A 17,192-nucleotide genomic window follows, 5' to 3' on the forward strand; every position below is an offset into this window, starting at 1 on the left:
ACAATGAGCCCCTCTTGAACATGTAACAAATTCTGCTGTTTTGCTGATACTCGCTCCATGGCTCCGAGCGCCAACAATCATCCCACGTTCAAAGGCTGTTAACCTCTTGCCGTCCGCCCGTAGTAAAAAAACGGACGGACGGCACTGCTACATCTGCGGGTTTCCCTCTCCAGACGGCAATTTTTTACTGCTCGCGTGTGCCCCCTAGCGGGCACGCACGGGCAGAAAAGACCCGACGATTAAACACACCCGTTACCGGGTGTTTCACATATAGGCGATCAGCGGGTCCATAGCCCGCCGATCGCCTATATGTGCTCGTTCGGGGCACCCCCGCCCCCCCCCACCAGGTCGGCGCTTCCGGGTTTTTTTTTTCCCCCTGACCGCTCACCTTGATTCCCGGGATCCGCTGCCCCATCTTGGATCCCGGGACCGGCTCCGAGGGCGTCAGGAGGAGGAGGACGGGAGATCAGCTCCTTGCTGATCTCCGTCCGGGCTGTGAATGCAGAAGTGATGTGTATTACATCACTTCCGCATTCACCTGTCAGTCATCTGGCTGCTATTGCCAGAGAGAAGAAGCTGATAAAGCAGATCTCTGCTTCATCAGCTTCTTTTGGGGTCCAAAGGGTATAAAATTCATTTCAGTACAGCGCTGCATGACGGAATAAATGTCAGTTAAAGTACCGCAGCGCTGAATACTGAAAAATGGCCTGGATGGGAAGGGGGTTTAACACCGCGGATGTCAACTGGTTAAATCGCGTTGTTTCGCCATATCTTCAGAAACAAATCACTTCTACTGTCGTGGTGAACAACCTGCTTCCCTATTTATAATGGTCTGGCCCTCTAGCAACTTCAGCGCAAAATTATAGCTAATTTGCCTACAAATGTCAGGTGGTCATAATAAACTAGCCACTCAGTGTATAACAAAATGATAGCAATGGTATATTAAACAGACCAAAATGGATTTAATAAGAGAAGTTCATTGCTGGGGTTTGCACGCAGTTTAATTTTAAGATCATCTTGTTTAAGCCTTTCTGCAGAAAAATCTATGTTGCGTGCAAAAGGAGTCTGTAACATCTCTCTGTTCACATTAAAACTGGAGAAAGTCCTTCAAGTTCCAAGATTGATGAAGTAATCGTACTTGAGCTCTAAAACTGGTAGCTATAGATAGATCAGAACAGTCCTTTCTTAAGTGAGTTGTTCAGTTTTCCATTTTTGACTTTCCACGTCTAGATTTAATACCGAGCCCTGAAATAACACTTCCTTCCTGGCAGGCAACAAATCTATGCCTGGAGAGGCCAATGTGTCTACCAGGAACTGAATAACCTCAACGTTCAGCTTCTGGCAACTTAATGAACAATCATTTTCACGGAACCCTTTAGGTGCACTGCAAAAATAGATTAGAACAGGAACTCTACCCACTTAATTATTTGGTAAGGATATTACTATCGGACATTGGACCACTGGCCCTGCAGGCAAAGGTCTTAAAAACTAGTACTGCCAGCCCTGGAGATCTGCATCCGTGGTGACTGATTTTTAAGTGCCCATGAGTCGTTGTCCAATTCATTTTTTTTACCACCAGTCCAAATATTCTAGGGTCATTTCTGATGCAAAAAGCAGCATTCACAAGAACCAGAGCACTCCCAAACCACGCAAGAGAAATGACAATTGCAGTACCCTGGCATTAGCTTGGGCCCACCTGCAATTAATAAAAAGATCAAAAAAGGACATGGCCCCTCTAATTTTTTTTTTTTTAACTAATGCTGGCCGATTTTTTAATTGGGGAAATAAAATATGGCTGCCTGAATCAAGACATACCTCCATAAACACATTCTCCTTGACAAGAATTAGACCTGACTTACAGCAATTTAATACCCAATCAAGATCAACAAGCTGAAGACTAACGTGCCTGAACTGCACTGATCGATGATCCCCAGTATGAGCAACCAATAGGATGTCAGCCACTCATGGGACTAGAATAATCTTTTGAAGCTTGATATAAGCCACCACTACTTCCTTCATCAAGATTTGTGGAGTGGCTATTTACCTAGATATGAATGTTCAGAAATTAACCTGAACTAGCTTGTAACTGCAAAAGAGCACTGCTCTCAGGATCACAAAAGGACCCTGTGGGAGCCTTCAAACAATTGTATAATTCTGACAACAGGTATGTGAATTAAAATATGACAGTAACAATGGAATTTTGAGAAATAAAACTGGAAAAGGACCGATAGGGCAGAGTTTGCTTCCAACAGCTCAGTGTGAGCAAGCACAGGATAAAAAACATGGTGCTGCGAACAACAGCCTTCAGGGATACTAAGTGGTGTCTCACTAGTCAGTAGATACTAGGGTACAACATGTTCCATGTAGGGAAGTTGTGTATGCCCAACAAGGGGTGGAGCTGGTTTGGAGTAAGAGAAAGGTTATTTAAAGCTTGGAAGGTATACACAAAACTGTACATACCTCAAACTCCAGGTATAAAGTGTAATAACTGTTCATCAGAGTAATTGAAGTTAAAAAATATATAAATCCGTGACGGGCAACTGCCCGATTGATTTAGGTTTGTTGCAGTGCATTTAAGCTATACGCACCATTTTATTAAAAAATATCTCTCTACAAGCTTTGCCAAAATTACAGGTCAGCTGCATGTTGCACTTGTGAAGATCAAGGAAATACTACCGTTTTCGAGCTTGATTGTAACCGCAGGCTTTTGTAACTTGGCTGACTCAAGTCTCATAAGGACGTTTACTACAGAACTTCATAAAACTCTGCTTTTATGCATGTGAAAAAAAATGGAATGCTCAATGTATTCATCCAAGCTCAGTTTATGGCCTAACCGCTAGTTTACACAGGTGGAAGCATCCAGCTGTTATTGGACAACAGTTCAGGACTGTGCTGGGGCGCTCAATGAACAGGTGAATTATCTGGAGACACACAACAACCAACTCAATCCAAGAATACAGACAAAATGTCCAACACACATAAAAATGTCTGAAAGGGGGAAATAAATGTAACGATTTGAACACAAAATGTTTCCGTGTTTTTAGAGTCTTTTGCAATAATGTATCAGATACTGTATATGAATACTGCAAAGTAGAAGGATGTGGAAGGAGAAGTACAGTGCTGGTATGTTTTTAACATTTTTAGTGTGCCCTCAAGTTGAAGAATCTCCACTACTACTATTTGTATATTTAACTAGAAGCAATAAGGCTAGACTGTGGAAGAGCAGAGTATAAAAACCTCTGCCATTCAGGCCAGGTAAGAGGGAGCTACAGGTAGCAAGCAGGAGAGCGAAAGCAATGCAAGACTAACAGGGTTATTCACAAAAGGGTGAAGAGTTTGGAGAAGGCAGGAGAAGTGAAGAATATCTAGGACAAAATAGCTGAACTGGAAAGTGAGGTGAATTGGAGAGTTTTTCCAAATCAGCTATTTTGGCCTAGATTGTTCACTTCTCCTGCCTTCTCCAAACTCTTCACCCTTTTGTGAATAACCCTGTTATTAATCTGGGGGACATGTATCATGACATTTCTATCCTAAGCTATATGTATATATAAAAACACATAGGAGTTAGGTAACATTTCTAGTATTTGAAGGGTAATTCCACTTTCCCAGGTGAATTTGGGAAAATTGAATTACCCCCACCAATCTTGCTCCCCTGCTATACTTACCTTTCGGCAAATTCTCCCTCCCCTCTGCTGGTGTCAGTGTACTATCCATACAAACTGCCATGTAGCGCAGCCCGGTGCTCTGGATTTTAAATTTTGCACGCTAATTGCGAGCACTCATTAATCAGCGCAATCATCTGATCCATTTTAATCCATTTCCTATAAGCACCGGCCGTCCTGGACCTATCCCAACATGCGACTGGACAGTGAAAGGAGAAGCAACACAGTGGTGAGTTCATTGCTCTGTCACTCTGCTTTTTCTTACTTTCAGCGTGCTTCTTGACAGCACAAGAACTGATTGTCTCCTCGTGCTGCTTACTTCTCTCACACTCCAGTTCTGCTACACAGGAACTGCAAGAGGCTGATACCAGGTGAAATCCAGGTACTTATAATGCTACCATTTAAAAATAATACATTTAAAAATTGTATTAATGAATCCAGGGCTCATTCATGTGTGACTTTTATATCTTCCAAGAGTTCAGCTTTAGACAAAAATATACAAATATTGTTTAGTCTGTCTTTTCCTTTCTTCTGTATTATCCATACTACACACAGACTAGCTCGACTTAAGGCTATATCTATATCTTTTTAAAGTAAACAGGCTCTAACCTTGAAATGTCAGCACACAGTCGCGAGTGCAATCGGGCACATAGTCCTCAGGCATAGGTGACCACAAAAAGGTATAATAGTCTCGAGCAGTGCTCCATCCAACCTGCAAAAGTAAAATATCATGTGTCAAGCACGATATTGGTTTTTCTTCACAAGGCAAAAACGTTGGTGAAAAACAAAGACATAGATATGAGAAAGGGGTACCAGGACTGAAGCAGCTGAGGACAGACAGAACGTAATGGGAAAATCTGCAATAGGGAGAGAGACAGAAATAAAAATCTGGTAGGGGTTTAGGCAATCCTCTACCAAAGGAAAGCGTTTTGGTTTTTCTGTCTCTGTTGCAAGGTTCCCCTCACTTCCGGCCTAGTGAAATGTCATACTGGGAAAGTGAGGAAATCCAATAAGGAAATAGTGACCGCATTCATGGTTCTATCTTTCTCATCTTGCCAAGGTAAGAAAAAACAAAACAAAAACCTCACAATAAGAACAGGGAGGCTGCCCAATCTCTCCTCTGTGACTGAGGACTAGCGATGAGCCAGGACTTGGTGCGAACGCCTGAGTTTGCCCAAGCCCACTTAAAAATCTGATCGCCACCACTTCCTCCCGACCAGTGGCGGCAGTTGCAGTGGGGGTGTTCCCGGCCCCTTGGTGATGTATAGCTGTGCCTCCCCGCAACCGATAGGGTCGGGAGGAGGGGGTTGGTGGTCAGAACTCTGGCGTTTGCACCCAGTCCCGGCTCATCTCTAGTCCTCAGTCACAGATGAGAGATTGGGCAGTGTCTCTGTTCTTATTGTGAGGTTTTTTTATATTTTGAGCGGGCTTGGACTTGGTTCGCACCAAGCCCAGCCTCATCACTACTGAGGACTAGTGATATTACTTCATCTGTTTTTCAAATGCATAATAAATATTCTCCAAATATATTGCAATATCTTACATACATACACGTCTTATAGTTGTGAATAGTATTGTGATGCAAACTAAGGGCATGGCAAAAAAGTTAAAAAAAAACAACAGCATGTGTACATGTAGGGCAAGCCAACTCGTGAGCACAAAAAGGAATAAAAAAGCCGCACACAGTAAAGAGCAAGTCCCACACAGGTCAGGGCAATTAAAGGGAATATATAGTCTCTTCAATATTTTAAGATTAACATGCAGATAAATCTAGCTCGTTGTAAATCTTATCCAGCCGCATAATATTTTAAAGACCTTGTTTGTGTGCATCATTTGTAATGATATAAAAATAAACATGGCAGCAAAAATGCAAGTCTGCGAGACGACCAACTCATTAAAAATAACGGACTCCCTATTTGGCTGATATACTCTGCCTCTAATGGTTAACCTACAAATCTCTACATAGAATACACTAACAAAGTCTGGAAGAGGGAGCATGTAAAATGGGAAAGTGACAACAAAAATGACTTTAAAAAGAAAAATGCAATAGTAACTGAAAACATATGTGGACTGAAAACACACGATACTGTGCCTGTAAAGGCTTCCTGGGAAGAAACAAGTTTTGACCTTTGTTATTTAAAAATTGCAACTGAAGCCAAAACTTTTTCTTTTGCATAGAGTGGAAAGGGAAAGAACCTCTGTCAAGGTTTTTTCTATTGTCGTCTGGGTCCCTGTTAGATTGAACCTCTCTATTTGTCCTGGTGACGCTTATCACTGAAAGTGAAAGGAAATCCCACATTTTGGGTTGTTATCAGAACAGAAATGGTAATCTTCCAAAGGGGACACTAGTTCTGGTGACCCTGCTGACCACCAGGGAGTTCCCTCACTTCCTGTTGGCTATTGGACAAGAAGTGAAGGGAAATCTCCCCAATGGTAAACAGATGGCAATAACAAATGCTGACTGGGGTTATCACCCTCCCTTACTCTAGCCAAAACTAAAAAACTATTTTGGCGTCAGTTCTACTTCAAGTGCAAAGTATGCACAAGCCCCTAATACAAACTACCATCATGTGTCTGCTTGTAAGGTTATACTATTCATTCTAGCTTTCACTATGCTTGTTCTTGTGTATGTTCACTTCCTGGTGGATTCCAAGGTACTGTAGGGGAACAAAAAGCTAGGCCACATCACTATATATTTATTGATTTTTTGGGGGTATTTATATAGCGCCGACAATTACGCAGCGCTTTATATATTTGCACATTCATATCAGTCCTGCCCTCAAGAAGCTTACAATCTAAGACCGCGTTCACGCCAGGGCATTTCGTCACTTGTTTTTTTCCACGCTGAGACGCATGCAACATAAAATCCTATGAGGGGAATTCATCAAAACTGGAGCAGACAAAATCTGAAGCAGCTGTGCATGGCAACCAATCAACTTCTCTCTTTCATTTTCAAAGAAAACAAACTGAAGAGAGAAGCCGCTGCGTTGCACTGGGCAACTGCTCCAGAATTTGTCTGTTCCAATGTTGATGAATTCCCCCCATGTATTCTTATTGGGGCTGTTCACACAAGCGCACTGAATGGGGCAGAAAAATACACCTGGTGTTTGAAAAAGTCTCTGAGCTTCTTTTGTGGCACTTATCAGCCCATTTTCCTCCATAGACTTCAATGGAAACGGCCTGATTAGCGCGTTTTTGGTCTCTTTTTTTAGCGCGGTTTTGCAGCTGAGACTGCTTTTCATCGGACAACTGTAAAAACAAGCTGAAAACGCTCCTTAAAATGTAATTGCTTATGAACAGAAAGCACCTGTAAAGCGTGCTGAAACGTGCATAAAAATGGGCAAAACACGCTAAAACGTTGTCGCCCTGGTGTGAGTGGGGTCTAAAGTTCCTACCTTACATACATACAGGGCTGATTTAGACAGGAACATGTCTTTAAAGGAGAACTATGGGGTTAGGGCTTTTCCCCATAGATCTCCTTAGGGTAACGGGAGGACACAAACTAGCATCCTCCCTTCACCCTTAGCTCAGTATACCGCGAGCTACAGCTTGCGGTATACGGAGACGCCGCAGCTGAAGCGGATCTTGACAATTATGTCTGGATCCGCCCAGCTGCATGAGTGACAGCTGGCTCTGCCTATCCAGAGGCAGAGCCAGCTGTACCCGCCCCCTCACCGTCCGTTCCACCAGTCAGCGCTGGAGGATCGGAGCGGGGAGGGGGGAATCCAGCCCCTCCCCTGTCACGGCAGAGAGCTGTGACAGGATCGAGAGGTGAGCGAATGCCGGTATGTGTTCGCTCACCTCCCGATCTACTGAGCCGACCTGTGACAGTCTCATTGTCACAGGTCGGCTAGAACTATGAGGTGAGTGAAAAGCACTCACCTCATAGTTCTCCTTTAAGGTGTGGGAGGAAACTAGGGATGCACCGATACCACTTTTTTAAGGCCGAGTACGAGTACCGATACTTTTTTCCAAGTACTCGCCGATACCAATTACCGATACTTTTTCTTAAAGGGACAGGTCAAATTTTTTCTAAAGCAGTACAAAACCATGATTTTAGGTCAGTTTCTTAATATTATGAAGAACATGAACACTCTGTAGTGTGGCACAGCTATATCCAATTCTGCATACCTGGCTTTATATTATAAGAACTTTATAATATAAAGCCAGGTATGCAGAATTGGATATAGCTGTGCCACACTGTGTTCTGGTCTGCAGTCTGGACATGTGCTCATCTATTTTGACCACTAGGGGGATACAAGCCTTAGTTAGCAATATCTACATAGTTATTTTCTTTTTTTTAAATAATATATGCCAGTAAACAGCATTTTTGTGCCCAGCCCCATGAGGTGTGTCAGTACTAACCTGCTGTGTCGTCTTCTCCGTCTGCTTCAGCCACTCCGTGTCACAGCCTAGTCATCTGCTCCATTCTGACCTCTTCTCCCGCTGATTGGCCGATTGGATGATGACAGGCTTGCTCACCAGTCACTCCTGACTGGTGAGGAAGCCTGTCAATCGTCCAATCGTCCAATCAGCGGAAGAAGAGGTCAGAATGGAGCAGATGACAGAGGAGGTTGCGGCCATCTTGCTTCATTGAAGACGCGATTGAGGTCCTGTGTGCGGCGGATTCGGGTCCCTGAAGATGGCGGACGCGGCACAGGTACTCGTTTTATGTATCAGAGTATTTGCACGAGTACTCATGCAAATACTCGGTATCGGTGCATCCCTAGGGGAAACCAATACAAGCACAGAGAGACCATGCCTACGCCATGCACAAAGCGTCCTGACCAGGATTTGAAGCGAGAACCCCCAGTGCTGCAAGGTAGTAGTGCTAACCACTAAGCCACTGTGCCATAAATAGGCCCCAGAGTGTGATATAGATCTCTACCCACGTGGGAGTATCAAACAAGAGTATATAAACCATTTTTAGGCCCATCTCCACCCTCCTTCACCACCATCCTGGCATCACCACTCAGGATTTGTTATCACTGATCAGGTACAAAATATTTCATCCGTCTCATCAGTCAGCTTATGTATGCATGAACTAAGATGAAGAAACAATGAAACAAAAAATTCCTGATGTACGAGACATTTTTTGGCCACTAACATGGATGATGTCACATATGTATTCTGTCTTTTATTATAACAAATGGAGTACACAAGGAGAATGAGCAAGTGATAATCCTCGACAGGAAAAGGGAATCACGTTTTCATGGTGGATTGTTGTGGTGTGAAGGAAGATGCATGGACCAGGCGAAATGGGAAACAAATGTTTTACATCTTAAAATCATTTCCAGTGCAGAAATTCTGGAGGGTTATAGGAGAAAATATACATTTTATTCACGGACTTATATGGAAATGAGGCAAATATGGAACCAAAATATCCATTTCTGATTCTTGGCTTTCCCTTTTAAAATTAACTAATTCTAAAAAAAGAAAAAATTACACTAAAACAAATCTCTCCTCTTCAAATTTCTATGAGGTCATCATAATTCCTAATTATTCCTGAAGTTTCTGCAGATCAACAAGGTCATGGACTCTGACGCGGTTATTCACAAAAGGGGGAAGAGTTTGTAGAAGGCCGGAGAAGTGAACAATTTAGGACAACATAGCTGAACTGGAAAGTGAGCGGAATTGGAGAATTTTTCCAGCTATGTTGTCCTAGATTGTTCACTTCTCCTTCCGGCCTTCTCCAAACTCTTCACCCTTTTGTGAATAAACCCTGTGGATCTTTACTCTCTCCCAACTACATGTTATGTCAATGGGGGGGAAAAAATACACAATTAAAAATGACAGCAAGTTTTTTTGTACTGTGAAAGTTAAGACAAATTGCTGTCAGGCTGATAAAGCAAACAATGTTGATTTACAAAAGCAATTTACTTTTATCAGATTGAAACAACTATGTCTAGACAGTACACATAACCTAAGTGGCACACCACATTTCGTTAGCTATTTAGCCTTGAGTTCTGCCAGGGGAAAGTGTGCTGGAGGAATGAATTTGATCTAAAGTGCATTTATTACCTAATGTACAACAGTGATACATTGTATGCAAGCGGATCTACCTGTGGTGTTGGAGGTAGGATAGTGACGAGTGCTTGGATGCAACAGATGTCTAGGACACAGTACAAGGAGGACACTTCTCTAAGGCTGGGCTCACACCTGGGCGTACCGTAGGCACGTTTTTTTCGTTCAGTGAAACGCGCGTTTTTATACCTCGCTGACAGTATGATTTTTGTTCCCCCTTTATTTACTCTTTTTTTAAACTTTCAAACTTCCCGCCGGTTCCTATCCCCTGCAAGGCGGCCGCTCGCAAGGGACGGAACCCGGAAGTCGGCAGCGGCCGGAGGACACAGCGGGAATCGTGGACAAGGTAAGTCCTATGCTGTATTCCCGAATGTGGCTCAGGGTTACCGCTTTGTTAACCCTGAGCCACACTCGGGAATAACAGCGCTGAAAAACACCCCAAAGAAGCTCCTGTACTTGTTTGGGTGTAGGGCGTTTTTCAGCGCATTTCCACAGGCTGAAATACGCCCAGGTGGGAACCATGTCCATAAAAAATTATGGAATTTCCCTTGCTGAGCGTTTTTCAGCGCTTCGATCAGCGCTGAAAAACGCCCAGGTGTGAACCAGGCCTAAGTGTAAGCTTTCATATCAAGTCCTGCTTTGGGGATGGGGGACTGCGATCAGCAGACTTACGGAAAAAGTAATACGGAGTGTGCCCCCTTTCATGTCCATATAGTTAAAACCCAAGGGCTGTAGTGCTTTATAATGTATACGCTGGTACAAGTTGTCCTTTAATACAAACCCCCCTCTCCCGTTAGTAGACACCCATCTACAGCAATACTTACCTTTGTTCTTTAACCAGCTATCTTCAAATCCCGCCTGGTTCTCTTCATCCAGCACATGCACACCGCAGCCCCATTTATTCCTGTGGTAAGAGTTCTAGAACCACTAGAGGCCACCACCCCCCATAGAAATAAATAAGGCCACAGCATGCAACAGCCGGATGAAGAAGACCTTGCACAGTCACCCTCTGAAGTAAGGCTGTCCGGCTGGGCAGGACCACACAGTGAAAATCACTGGATTGAGGACGTAGGCAAGTACTTCTCCTGGTGGGCACCATTCAGTGGGAGATGGGAGAATGCCCTAAAGGACCACTTGTACCAACGGTACAGTTGTCCTGTAAATAGGGATGCAGTAAAAAGGAATTTTGAGACCGAAACCGCAAAGAAATTTCAGGCCGAAAGCGAAAATGAGTTTATTTCCAATCTTTTAATAAAAAAATGTAATTATTTTTCAACTATTTTATTTTTATCTTTTTCTTACTTTACTTCTAGGGGCTTCGGGGAAATATTAGTAGTCTAAACAGACCCCTGATATTTCCCTTTTAGAATAGAAAAATAGATTGAGGACACAGAGCGTCCCGTTATAAATGAACAGGAATGTGCTATACTGAATGTTCCCGTTCATTCATACATTGTGGAGATAGTGTGCTTACTATGTCCACAATCATGAATGAATAGGAAGCGATATAGATCACTTCCCATTCATAACTGGTGCATAGTAAGCACACTAGGTCTAGTTATTTACAAACACTCACAGATCAGCTGATCGTGTTTGTATACTTGCTCTCCATCCTGAAATCGGCTGTCACAGGATGGGGGGAGGGTGGTGGGGGGAGGAGAGCACCACCTCCTGTGACAGATCACAGCGTTCTCCTCTAGTCACCGCTCTACATACTGACAGAGGAGGCGGAGCTCACCTCCCACACCTCTGGGCACCACCTCCTGTGTCAGGATGGAGAGCGGTGGGTGGAGGGGAGCACTGTGATCTGTCACAAGAGGTGGAGCTCTCCTGCCCCACCGACGGATCACAGCTGTCACCACCCTTCACCGCTCTCCATCCTGACACAGGAGGCTGAGCCGGGAGGAGAGCTTGGCCTCCTGCGATCGCTGCCCGCACCACTCGGCATCCTGAAAGCTTCTCTCCTCCTCACTAGGCACCAGCTCTGCATCAGAAGGTACATAGACTGGCGCCCAGCGGGAAGGAGAAAACCTAGGGATACACTGAATTTTTGGCAGCATTTTCAGACGTCATGGCACTTTCGGCATTTTGCCAAAAGTGCCATTTACGGCCGAAATGTTTCGGTGGCTGAAAATTTGGTGCATCCCCACCTTCAAGATCTACATCTTTACTAAAACATAAAAAGTTAAAGGCAAAGTTCATATTTCAAACCATGTTTCATGTTACACCCATAGTTAAGTGGCCACACAGCTGCATCATCAATTCACAGGGATTGACAACTACAAGGGACTTGTGGGTCTCCAAAGAATGCAAGTCCATTAGCAAAAAAAGGTCTTTACCTCAGTATGGACAGATGCTGGGAGGAAGGATCTGCAGGAGCCAGAGCATCGCACCCACAATCAACTGGTCATGGTTGTATTTTTATTGTATTTTGTAATTTTTTTCTTTTATAAATGTGAGGAAATTATTTTATTTGTAAAAGGTGGACTTTAACTTAATTACTAAAATATTTCACAACTCATCTGGCTGAAAAGAAAAATCATGATCACGACATGTCTTTCTGGGTAATCAGGGTAGCTCTGTGGGACAGTAGACTTTTTGAACAAGAAGACCATGCTGGTTTGATTCAGTTCTCCATCTCCACCCAAAAACTTTGGCATACCTGAAGAGAAAATCTGTAGGTACAAAGACAGGACCTGCAGACCTGGGATTGATTTATTCCAGGTCTGAACTGTCTTAATTAATATTGAGCACAAAAAGACACGGAGAGCTGTGTAGTACTAATTACAACATATTTCCAGCCATGCAACTCATTTGCCTTACAGTAAAAGCTAACAGTAGCCTTTCTTCCTGTAATTTATTATTCCCCCCGGGCCATCTCCTAGCTAAACGAACACATACCTCCTTTCTTTGGCAGCAACTGCTAAATAACTCCATCGGTACCAGTGAAGAAAGAATCACAATAAACTAAGTTGCCGCTCTGGCATGGGAAATCCTGTGCAGAGAACCGCGGGCTACAGTTCCCCAAACCTCTTAAGGTTTAATGTGGTAAAAGTACAAAAACAAAAACTACAAGACACTCTACACTGCATGGTGAACAATATGTATGTTTTCAACATTTCTCCTGTCCTTATATTGGAGCTGTAAAACAAATATAATATGTGCCGCTGCATTCCTGTTGGTTTAGAATTACTTCCTTACTACACTTACAGTTTCCCCGAGAGAAGCCAGATTGTCAACCATCCCTTGTATATGAGGGATTAACAATTTTGAAAAGATTAGCTAAGGCATGATAGTGGTGAATTAAAACCAATGTATAGTCTGAAAATAATGTGTAAAAAATAAGGAATGAATAAAAGCATGCCATTTCAGGCTCTAGTTACATTTACTTATGCAGTATTGGAGCTGCAGGGGGAGCAGGAAACAAGGGATTTGTACTTACTCCTTCCCTACTAGCCAAACGAACATCTATCCCATGCAGTATGGGGGGGCACCCTGTGCAAGGGTGAATTTAACAGAAGTCCAGAGTTGGGCTTTAAACATGTGTTTGAAAAAAGTATCCGGTAGTGAAACCGTAAAATTTACTTAAAGTGGACCTTTACTCCTATCTTTGAAATAATAACAAACACACCTTTAGAAATGATTATTAATGACAACCTACAAAACACATACTTCTAGATAATTGCCGGCTTTGTATATCTTATTTCTCTTTTATCTCCCAGGCTTCTGACAGTGGCCATGTTTATTAAGGGCAGATGGCTAGCTCTCCTTTTACTTCCTGGATTTATCGCATGTGACTACGCACATCATCTCAGGGGAGGAAAATGCCTTTCCCTGAGATCTCGTGAGATTACAGATGAGATTTCCCGGCAATGTTCTGCTGATGACAAGGCAATCCCAGTGTGCATTGCATTGGCAAACTGAAGTCATTTCCACTTTAAAAGCAGGAAGTGAATGCTCTGCAAGTGTAAGTATTTCATAATCACAGCATTTTACACCCGACATGTCTATGTTATTATTAAGCATTATACATAGAGGAATGCATTGGTAGAATTTGACTTTTGAGTGTAAAGGTCCACTTTAATAAAAATACTGTTTTTGAATTTAAAACTACTGTACCTTAAGGCTTACCAAAAACGTGAAAATTAGGCTCTACAGAATTAATTTTAAATTATACATAAAGCAGGCCAAAGCAAAAATGTTATATAAAAAAAAAGGTTGTTTTGAAAATCATTTACACAAAATTCAGGGTTACCAGTGATGAATATATACATGTGGAAAGGTACAGTTATCGTAACGACAATATCTAGGCCTAAGATCAAGAGAGGAGATAGAAATCAACGTTTTCCTACAATATTCACTATTAAAAAAGGTACCAAAATAATTTTAGAACCAGAACCTTAAATATCATGTTCTTAGAGCTGATATTAAAAATCTATTGTGAAAAATGAGAAGCACAGTAGACCACAGAGGGGGGAAAAAAAAGCATAAAAAAATTGAAATCCACGAATCAATGATACGACTGTAGCAAACCAAAACCCAGTTTCCAAGAATTCCTATATTTTGCACATCAGATTTCTTTTTTGCACTTCCTTTTTTGAAGCTTTCATTAATAAACATTCATTGAAGTCTAGATGTCCAGACCAAAATTAGCAGCGTCAGCATGCATCAGTAACTTGACAACAACTCAGGGATGGACAATTCATACGGAGCATTGTTGTTGTTTTTTAGGGACTGTTCACACTACCTGTGGACAGGCTTGTACGTTGTGGCAGCATGTGCATCAGAAATGTTGTCTTCACTGGCACCATGCTTTCTCTTCATTGATGCCTTTAGAAAGTATCGGGGGCAGAGAAAACCTAACTAGCACTTGCAAAAGGGAGGTCAGCATTGTCAGGCCACTTACTTTACCACAGCACAGGTTTTCTTTGTACAAGGCTATAACGATTTTTAAACCTGTGTAACCTTTTGTATTTCTTACATTCTAAACCAGGTGGAATTTGGGATTAGGATCACCCAGGACTCTCAGCCAGAGGGGCTTCAGGAAGCAGGCGTTTTTACACGCTTCACTCTGACTTCTGGGTGGTGTAGTCCTAACTCCGGGACAGCGGCCTTTCCTTTCTCCCAACTGAAGCCCTGAACCCTAGCCAGCACCCTCACCATAAGGGCTGTGCACAGCTGTGAAGTCTACAAGTAATGGTCACTACCCAAACATGGACCTAGGAATGGAGATCTCAGCCATCCCAATTCGCTTTGAAATCCCTCGTTTCCAGGATGTCAGGCAGAATCCAGTAAGAATTAAAAAGCCAGATTGGGAAAAGATCTAAAAGATCTTTAGTAGGAACCTCAAGACTTTCTTTCACATATGTACATCCTGCCAAATTAGTTAACTTAAATACAGGTTCGTATGTGATCGACAACACATTGTTGGTTCCTTATCCATTTAAGCCACAATACAATATACATATTTATCATTTAAAAAATGAAATGTGCATCCATACCTTAAAAATGCCAACCCAGTCTTTCGGATTTGGATGTATATATTGGGTCAGGGTGTAGTGGCATTCCAGAGGAGCACTTGGAAGGTAGCTCTTGGCCACATTCTGAAAGATCACATGTGCAAAGTTGGATGTCTGCAAAGAGCTGTTTGGAGATGGATGGTCTTGCAAAGCCGACATGCTTAACCTGAAAAATGGGAGTACAGTATTTTAGACTCACAGTTCACTTGAAGGCTACATTACACAGTTTTGCACTGTCGAAGTAAAATATATTATTGAGAGATTAAAAACACAAAAGAAGGCATAAATAACCTCACCAACACACAACAGACAGCATATGCCTAAACATATCTAAAATGCAGAAAACTAAGTAGATGTGTACCACAAAAGTCATAGGTAAACAAACAACATGGGCCAGGCCCATCAGAACTCAGCAAGTATTGATTTATGCAGGAGCCGGGTAGGATCAGTACGGTCAGCTTAATAGGGAGGAGTGTACTTGGTTTTGAAGAGCACTTATCCATTAGAAGTATCTGTATGCGGCACATTGCACATGCTCTAACACTCTGCCAAATTCCAGCCCTGAAATGTCCACATACTTGGGACATAGTGGCTCTATCTTCGGCCTCAGAAGGGCTTGCTCTAACTCCAGGATAAAATAAAAACCATCCCTCCCACCTCCATTTTACTGACTGTTGGGCTACAGGTGACCGCAAAGAAGATAGGACATGAGAGAGGAACAATGAAGACCATGGTGCTGGAGGCTCAGCCTGGGGCATAACCCTCCCATACCCTCTCCAATCCAAACACACAAAGGGAGGGCAGGAGAAGAGAGACGCCACCAGTGATTGAGAGGGAAGAAGCCTGAATGCTTCAACTGACCACCTGCTGCACAACAGTGAGCTACTGGGAAGGGGGGTTAAAATAAAAAAGGGAATGAGGTGTAACGTGAACACCCCATGGCCAACACCCCCCTGAAAGGTATCCCCTCAGCCAAGGAATTTTGCAAGGGAAAAAAAAAAAAAAAGAGAGCGAGGCTTGCAAAGGGGCAGATATCTCTAGGGCTTTGAGGGGGGAGATCCCTGCCGGCAGGAGAACTCCAAATGGAAGTAAAACAGCAACCCAAGAGAAGCGCTTAGTGTGTTGACAGACGACAGGAAATACTAGAACCGAGGACATGAGCTTTATAATCTCTCATTCTTGTGTTTCCTGTACGAGACGGGGCTCTGTCTCTCACATAAGCTGTCCTGGAGGATGACCAAAAAAAAACTTTCCAAGTCCCCTTCTTCACTAAGCTGCAGTCACGTGCTGGATACCTTCCTCTGGGTGTCCACATCACTGCCTGCATGATGTGGACAATTCCCATTGGCTGTCCATCAGAGGGGTCCCTTCAGGGTCCAGAGGACTACCAATGTTGACCCAAGGGGGGTTAAGAGGAATGGGCCAGCAAAGATTACTGTGTGGTGCTGGATTTCCAGTCCCCACAGGCAGAAATGGTGTCAGCGAAGGACCAGGATGGGAGGGAGGAAGGAAATGTCTGCCAGGATAGGTTAGAGGGGCCAGGAGACAGGTATAGTAGGTCTTTCACTGGAGTTGGGCTTTAGTTTCGACTGAAGACCATATCGTTTTTGATTAGAATTGGTTTTAAGGATGAACTGTCTTTAAACCTACACTAGAAAGAATCAACCCTGACTGGCTGCCATGAGAATTTTGGACAGGGGTTTTTTTTTGACACTTTACATGCCCTGTGGAACATTGCCCTATGTTTCCCCCTACATTTTTTTCCAGACCAGGGGGGAAAACTCCAGGGAAACTCCAGTCTTCAAAATGCTCACTTCCAAAGTAAATTAAAGCTCATAAAGTGGCCCATCAGTGTAACAAGAAAAAATAAATTATGGCTACCATAAAAATATGCAGTAACCTCCCGAACAATCCCAAACTGTTCAAAATAATGACGGGTTGAATGTTTTTTATTCTTGATGCGGAACATCATAAAACTGTAAACACG

General features: G+C 43.0%; 1 protein-coding gene across 2 annotated transcripts in view; it reads right to left on the bottom strand.

Moving 5' to 3' along the window:
* TAX1BP1 (Tax1 binding protein 1) overlaps positions 1-17,192 on the bottom strand; it is an 82,169-nt gene that overhangs the window by 50,228 nt on the left and 14,749 nt on the right. For both annotated transcript variants that reach the window (XM_018576270.1, XM_018576261.1), the window contains exons 2-3: positions 15,188-15,371; positions 4,272-4,374 (exon numbers count right to left, since the gene is read on the bottom strand). In XM_018576270.1, the coding sequence (XP_018431772.1) occupies positions 4,272-4,374; positions 15,188-15,364 (280 nt within the window). In that variant the 5' untranslated portion in view covers positions 15,365-15,371. The remainder of the gene's footprint in view (positions 1-4,271; positions 4,375-15,187; positions 15,372-17,192) is intronic.

This window comes from Nanorana parkeri, unplaced genomic scaffold, assembly GCF_000935625.1.
Source record: "Nanorana parkeri isolate BGI_ZX_2015 unplaced genomic scaffold, ASM93562v1 scaffold4, whole genome shotgun sequence".
Classification (NCBI taxonomy): Eukaryota; Metazoa; Chordata; class Amphibia; order Anura; family Dicroglossidae; genus Nanorana; species Nanorana parkeri.